This window comes from Eretmochelys imbricata, chromosome 4, assembly GCF_965152235.1.
Source record: "Eretmochelys imbricata isolate rEreImb1 chromosome 4, rEreImb1.hap1, whole genome shotgun sequence".
NCBI classification, from domain to species: Eukaryota; Metazoa; Chordata; order Testudines; family Cheloniidae; genus Eretmochelys; species Eretmochelys imbricata.
The window spans coordinates 113,800,820-113,808,537 of NC_135575.1; the positions used below are offsets into that span (position 1 = coordinate 113,800,820).

The 7,718-nt window shown below is 42.2% G+C and overlaps 1 protein-coding gene across 1 annotated transcript; it reads left to right on the forward strand.

Annotated features, from left to right (window-relative positions):
- The first annotated feature begins 1,917 nt into the window (after positions 1-1,917).
- Positions 1,918-3,763, forward strand: FAM200B (family with sequence similarity 200 member B). The gene is given in 5 exon segments (XM_077816175.1): positions 1,918-2,423; positions 2,505-2,561; positions 2,563-3,124; positions 3,127-3,629; positions 3,631-3,763. Coding segments are annotated over 5 exon segments (1,551 nt in total). The 5' UTR covers positions 1,918-2,127.
- Positions 3,764-7,718: the final 3,955 nt, after the last annotated feature.

Consider the following 7,718-nt stretch of genomic DNA (forward strand, 5'->3'; position numbering starts at 1 on the left):
GAGCTGCCCACCCAGCCATGGGAAAAAGGCAGAAGCAGACTTATTTACCTTCAATGAAAAGTGGCACTTGATTACAGTGGACTACTATTCAAATTTCTGGGAAGTCAATGCCCTGACTGATACAAGAAGCAAGTCAGTGATTGGCAAACTGAGGGCCAATTTTTTGTGAAATATGGTATTCTGGACACTGTATTCACGAACAATGGAGCCCAATTTGCCACAGAAGAATGCAAGGAATTTGCACACAAATGGGAGTTTGGGTCTCCTCTCGAACATACCTAAAGAGTAATGTTAAGGTGGAAACAGCTGAAAGACTGTTACACAAGGCTGTTTTTTCTAGTTCAGACTCCTTTTTAGCATTTTTGGCACACAGGAATAGCCCATCACAGGGATGCCAGAGTAGTCACTGATGGGATGAAGGACCATAACCCTGTTCCCAATGAGGGGAGACTTGCTGCAGCCAAAAGGATGGAGAGACTGTGAAAAGGAGATGTCTAATAATAAGAGAAAGCAGGCACTAGGATACAACAAGTCAGCCAAGGACCTACTGGCTTTGGAGACAGGCACTCCTATAAAAATCCAGCCATTAGAGAGATGTGACAAGGAATAGACTTAAGGTGTCGTGAGGGGTGCAGTGGCACCAGGTCATAGAAGGGACACATGATCCAAAAGAAACTGGGAACACTTACAAGCCAGCAGCCACAACACCCAGAAAGAGCCTACAGAGATATCACCACAAAACAGAGACAGAGAACTGTCTGGAGCCAAACTCCACAGGGAGGGAGGGACTCCACAGAGAGAGAGACTCTCAGACAGATGACAGAGAGACAGAGATAGGTCCTCCCAGGTTCCTCAACAGGCAACCACACCATCTCAAAGACCATCTGACGAGCTGCGTCTGTGGAAATTGTCAGCAGTAGAGCCCATCAAAATGTGTCCCTTAAAACTTTATTTGCACAGTAAATGCCTTTTAAACCAAAATTTACATTTTTGTAAAAAGCTGCTATGTTGAAATTTTTCAAAGAATTTTAAAACAATTTTTTTTTGTTTCACACTGAAAAATGTAGCTTTGGAACGGGGGGGTTGGAGAGGTTCCCCACTTTCTCTCTTTTTTTAGAAAAAACATCCCTCTCTACTGGAAAAGGGGTGAGAGGAGATGCGGTATTAATTTAGATCATCGGTTCCCAAACTGGGGGGTGCACCCCCCTGGCAGGGGGTGAAGAAATTCCAAGGGGGGGCGCAAGGCTGTGAAATTTACACAGAATTTAACGGAAAAAAAATTATCAGCATAAAAATTTATTTATTTATTTAATAGACCAACAGACAATAAATTATACATATTCTGTGTACATAATAATAACTATTCATAAAATTGTCCATTACAGGCCTATATTATTTAACTACAATAAAGTATTAACAGTCTTCTCATTTTTGGTTATGAATATAAGTAGACAAGAATAAAGGTATAACAAAGTACAATAATAATAAAAATACAACTATAAAAGTATATAACTGCAGTGTTTTCAAATTTCATACCATGAAATGCGAGTGTGTGTGTGTGTGTGTAAACAATATTTTGCTTTTCGACGTGTAGGAGTGCTGTTTCGGTTGGTGGGGAGGCCGAAGAACGATGTAGAAAGCAATGGAACTTCTTAAAACTTCCTAGCTTTCTCGCGAGAGTGTTCAAGATTGTTCTATCGTGGGAGTGGTTACCTCCACCACTCACCGCATAAGCCCGGCTAGTTGCCAGACTGGTGGTGGGGTATATATAGGGCAGCACGCATCCGCATGTAATAGTAGTAGTAAATAAACATTCATAATAACTCAAATTAACTTGCGTCCATTACTATTCACAAATCAGGAAAATTATTTATATAGATTTTTCTGTATTAGTATATTCTGGCCGTGATTAAGAAAAGGAAGTACAATGAAGACTACATTATGTATGGTTTCACCATCATGGAAAAAAACGGAATCGATCACCCTCAATGCGTAGTATGCCACACAGTTCTCAGCAATGATGCCTTGAGACCTAGTCATCTTGAGTGACACTTGACAAAGAACCACAGCGCTTTGAAAGAGAAACCAAAAGAGATTTTTGCTGCTAAACTTCAAAATTTAAAACGCATGAAGCTGGACACTACTGGAGCTTTTCATCAAGCCTCAGCCAAAGTGGTAGAAGCATCTTATGAACTGTCATTGCTCATCGCTAAAGCCAAGAAAGCGGACATAACAGGAGAAACTCTTGTGGAGCCTTGGTTGTTGAAAGCAACTGATATTGTGCTTGGTGCCGAAAGCAAGAAAAAAATATTGGAAATTTCGCTTTCTGACAATTCCATGAAACATCGCATCGATGACATGGCAAAAGATCTAAAACTTCAAGTTGTGGAGGCAGTGAAAGCTTCTCCTTTTTCCGCAATTCAGTGCAACGATACCACTGATTTCAGAGTAGCAGCCTTGTTAGTCTGTATTCACAAAAAGACAAGGAGTACTTGTGGCGTTAGTCTCTAAGATACCACTGATGTAGCACAATGCTGTCAGTTGCTCGTCTACATTCGATTCGATAATGATGGAACTGCTTTTTTCGAAGGAATTGACGACCATATCAAAGGCTTCTGATGTTATGAAAACAGTTTCCAACTTTTTTGAAGAAAATGGACTTTCCTGGGAAAAACTTGTTGGTATATGAACAGATGATGCTCCAGTGATGCTTGGCTCTTGCTCTGGATTTGCGACATCAGTAAAAGAAAAAAATCCAGCTGTAACCACAACTCACTGTGTCATACACAGACAAGCGTTGGCTGCTAAAACCCTTTCAGATGACCTATGTGACTTGTTGAATTTGGCCATCAAAGTTGTCAATTTTGTGAAGAACAGCACTTTTAATTCGAGATTTTTTGCAGTTCTTTGCACTGATTTGGGAGTGGATCATAAAATTATTTTGTTTCACATGGAGGTACGATGGCTTTCCAAAGGGAACATGCCTTCGAGATTATTCTAACTGAAAGATGAAGTGAAAATTTTCCTCAAGCAACAGAAAAAAGAAGAGTTATATCATGCGTTTACGGACCAAACGTTTCAACTTTCACTGGCATACCTGGTGGACATTTTCGAATCTTTGAACAATCTCTCAATTTGAAGCTGCAAGGAAACAACACTGCAAACTCTATAGCGCACCACGATGCCATCAAAGCATTTAAGGAAAAAATCAAGCTTTGGAAACATCGAATGCAAGCTCAGACACTAACTTTTTGTCTTTTCCAACATTTCATCACTTGCTGAAAATGAAAGTTTCCAAGAATTTGTAAAGAGGATGCAAAGAACAAAATTGTGTTTCATCTGGACTGCCTTGCTGACAAATTCTTTCACTATTTTCCAGACAACTTTTCCAGCAACCCTGTTCATAAATTAGCACGTAATCTGTTCAATGTTGATGCAATATTTCTGGCAATTAATTAACAAGAACAAGCACTCAAAATGAAATACGATTCAAGTATGAAAGATATTTTCGAAAACTTAAGCCTGGAGAAATTTTGGATAAAATATTTCCCAATTTACGTGAAAGTTGGAGAAGAAGCACTACATATTATTCTTCTGTTTTCATTGACGTACCTCTGTGAAAAAAGCTTTAAGTTCAGTCATAATAAAAATTAAACAAAAGAATCGATTGGATGTCAAAAATTATTTGCATTGCGCACTTTCATCTTTCAAACCTAGGATTTCCCAACTCGTGAAGAAAATACAGCATCATCCTTCACATTAAATTTGTTTTGTTTATGCTATTTCTTATTTTAAATTACATTGTTGTTAAATTTTTGTGCCAAGAAAAACTATTTGTGTTTATTTTTAATTTTAAGTTACGAATTGAATTTGTTAAAATGGGGGGTTGGATGATGGTAAAGGAGAGGTGGGAGGCGTGTGGGTTTCGCGAAAATTAAAAAGGGGGCGGGATGCCAAAAAGTTTGGGAACCAATGATTTAGATGGAATAAATGGGCCCAAAGAGTCAAAGATATTGACATGGCCCTGTCCTTGTACAACATTTAAACAAGAGTCAGGGTTTCGTATACAGAGACTTCAGCCTATTTAGCACCATGGCAAACACACATTACACATCATTTTAACTTTTTATTAAAGATGCAGAAAAAGAAAAAAACAGTTAAAGCATTTGAAATATAAACTATTAAATAAGGCTTTCATTTTAACCACATCGCTTTGTGACAAAGTGGGAATTTTTGTAATATTTTTATGATTCCCATGCATGCCTCAATTTCCCCCCATGCTTTGTATTGCTATGAATAAAAGCTGCTCTTGGAGCAGAGCAGGGGACCCAAGGTGTTCTGTCACATTACTGTCTGGGCTGGTATGAATGGGTCCTTAAAGTACTCGTTGAAACCAACAGAAGATCAACAGAAGGTCCTGAAAGACAATGGAAACTCCAATGGCTGGGACATTCACACAAATCAACTAACAGCTGCGAGGAAGATTTCCCCCCACCCCTCTGAGGGAAGCAAAGAAAAGGCCCCAGTTGGAGAACAAAAGGGAAAGGTGTCAGGTGGCTGGATTAAGAGTGAAGTGCACAGAAATAACAGGACACACACCTGGGATGAAGAAAAAGAGAATAGATGAAAGAGATCCAAGATGGCCTCATCGGCAGCATGGCTCAAGGGAGCCCTGACCTGGCTTTGGACTGTCTGAATTCTGTCTTAACCTTTGCATCTCTGTGCTGACCTAAGGACTTTCAGATTGTGCATGCCAGGTGAACTAATAAATTGTTACCTAGTTTTGAACAGGCTGCCTGGTGTTTCTGCAAATACTCACTAAGAGCATTGTGTCCTGAAGGGGTACAGTACAAGACTCCCATGTGTCTGGCTTGGCTGGACTCACTGCAGGGGGCCACAGAAAGACAGGGACTGTTGGTGCCCAAAGGCCCAGTTTCAGGGTCCTTGAGGCCATAGGCCTGCTCCTGTGGAACTGTATGGGTCCTTGAAGCCCAGCACACTAAAGGGGTCACTCCCAAAAAGGACTGGTTAATGGCTGTAGACCCCGTAGATCTGTGACACCCTTGTTCCCTTTCCCTGTAGAGGTTTTTTTTAAGGAAATACCCCCTTGTTTGACAGTCTTTTAGCTGGTATTAAAGATGATAATAAATGTCCTTTTTGGTGAAAAGAACAGAGTTAGCTGAGATGCGCTGGACCTACTGTTAAAGTCCCATCCCCTTTCATAGAAGATAAAATAAGACAAATGCATACAAACAGGGAGAAAAAAAGAACAGCAGAGATCAAAAATGCAGATTCTGTCTCTGGTGTTGACTTTCAGTTACAATATCACTGCTGGAAAAACCAGGCATAGCACATAGGCTTATCAGTCACTCTGAGACCTGGCAAACTTGTACCAGCATTGGGCTACTTAGGGCATTGATTTTTGCTGCCTTTCTATTGACAGGCTTACAGCAGTGTTGCAAAATATGTAGAATTGGTTGCCTAAGCTAGGCTACAGAAGACAAAGGGAGAGGGATAGGAAAGAGAATAAATAAGGTGGGGAAGGGGGGAAAAAAACACACAGGAGGGAAGCAGGGATCAACATTTTTTTCCATGATCTCCCCCCCCCCCCCAATAAAACACACACCCACACAAATCTAAATGACCTTTTTCCCCTCAAAGCTTTTTATGAATTATCCCTCTTGTTCCCCCACTGGCTCTACATGGAAGGCAATGAGAGTTTCTCAGCTGTAACTGAGGACAAAATTCTGCTTATAGAATTAGTATTATTGGTGATGATGTTTGAGAACAGAACCCAGCTTGTCTCTCAGATCCCCAGATAACTGGGTACAGACCCAATCCCAGCTGGTCCTCTTCTCTGGTATCCCCTGCTGCTTCCTTTCTGTCTCATTTCCCTACAGGCCAATCAGAGAAAGGAAGCAAGCAGCAGCAGTAACTCTTACAGAGCCCCCTAATCTTCTGGACGTAAGGACCTCAATTGCACTGCTGTGGAGAAATTAACACCCGTATTTCCAGCCAAGTTTTGCAAATCCAAGAGGTCAGCATAAGCTAAACCTCCAAACCACTTGCACTTAAAAAGCATGTCTTTGGCACCATTACTTCTATTTTAGGGTCTGGGAAAAGTGTTGCTGCTGGATGAAATATTACACGATTTTTTTTCAAAAAAGGAAGCATCAATTTCTTCCCAAATATCTTTTCAAAGAAAGGCACTGTTTGCCTAGCTTGTCTAGTCTGCTCAGTGTCAGAGGATCTCTGCAGAGATTCTCAAGCAGTCTTCTTCAATTAAAGCTAAAAAAATTCAGTAGTCCAAGAGAGATATGCTTTCCAATTAAGGATTAGCATACTTTGACATGAGGTTGTCAATTTCAATTGGTATAAATCAAACTGAAATGTCAAACCACTTGCCATCTGGTTTATACATATCTAATTTGGAAAGTAGCAATGAAACAGCTGAAATACTGCTACTGTGGAAACGATACATGTACAGTAAATGTTATCCAGAGATCTTTTAAATACACAAATTTTGGGGGTAATGTTCCAGTAACTATGGAGTGTGGGTTTACTTCTTTATATGGAGCCAAGTTTATAAGAATAGATCTTATTTGAAAACCAGTACAATGTAGACAACCAACCTTTAAAAGGAAAAAATATGTATCTTTTTTTCAGGTCAAGGAAATAAAAGCATTGTAACTAATGAGTCCAGGATCAAGAAATGCAGCACATCAGCCATATGTTTTAATTTATAATAAAGATTAAACAGACCGGAAGTAATGAGAGAATGCAATGTAATATCGGAAAGACCAAAAATAAGGCAACCTGTCAGGGAGTTCGGTGTCTGAGCCCAGTAGTGTCTCCCAGTCGTGACAGTCTGTGACTGCATGGCCCAGTGGCAAGAGTCTGTAACAGCATCGCCCAGTAGCGAGAGTCTGCAATGTTATCACCCAGTGGCAAGAGTCAGTGGGGCCAGCCAGGGCCGGCTCCAGGCACCAGCTTTCCAAGCAGGTGCTTGGGGCGGCATTCAGAATGGGGCAGCCGTCCGTGTCCCGTGGTGGCAATTCGGCGGCTTCTCCGCCACTCTTCCCGCTGCGGCAGCTTTTGGGCAGCAGCTCTGCCGCTCTTCCGGGTGCTGCAGCAATTTGGCGGCAGCTCCACCACTCTTGCGGCGGCGGCAATTCGGCGGCGGCTGCTTGGGGCAGCAAAATTGGTAGAGCCACCCCTGGGGCCAGGGATGGTGGAACCCAGGCCCTCCCTGCTCCACCGGGTTCTAACCTAGGGCCCTGTGACTGGCAGGTCAGATATGCAGCCTAAGGTGGACACCCCTAAGCCTGGTCCCTGGATCACTTCCTATCGTGGCCTCTTCCCCTCCAAAGTCACAGCAGAATCTTCTTATGGACTCATCAAATGGGGGGTTCTCCCTGGCAGTGATCCGGAGGCTTACTCTGTCAGTCATGGCCCGCCATTCCTGATCTCCACGGGAGCATTTGGCGGCTCAGCAGCAAGGTCTGGTCCAAGTAGTGTGGCCTCTCTGCAGAAGCTACCAGTGCAGGATTGCTCCCTTACTCTGTCTGCCCTGACTGACCTGGGCCACTTCCTTTTGAGCGCTACTTCCATCGTGAGCAGGCCCAGCTGGGCAGGGCCTTCTGGGTCACAGAATTGTTCGTTAACCCTTGGTTCCCCCATGTAGGGCTTATACACCCCATGACACAATCCCCAAAAGC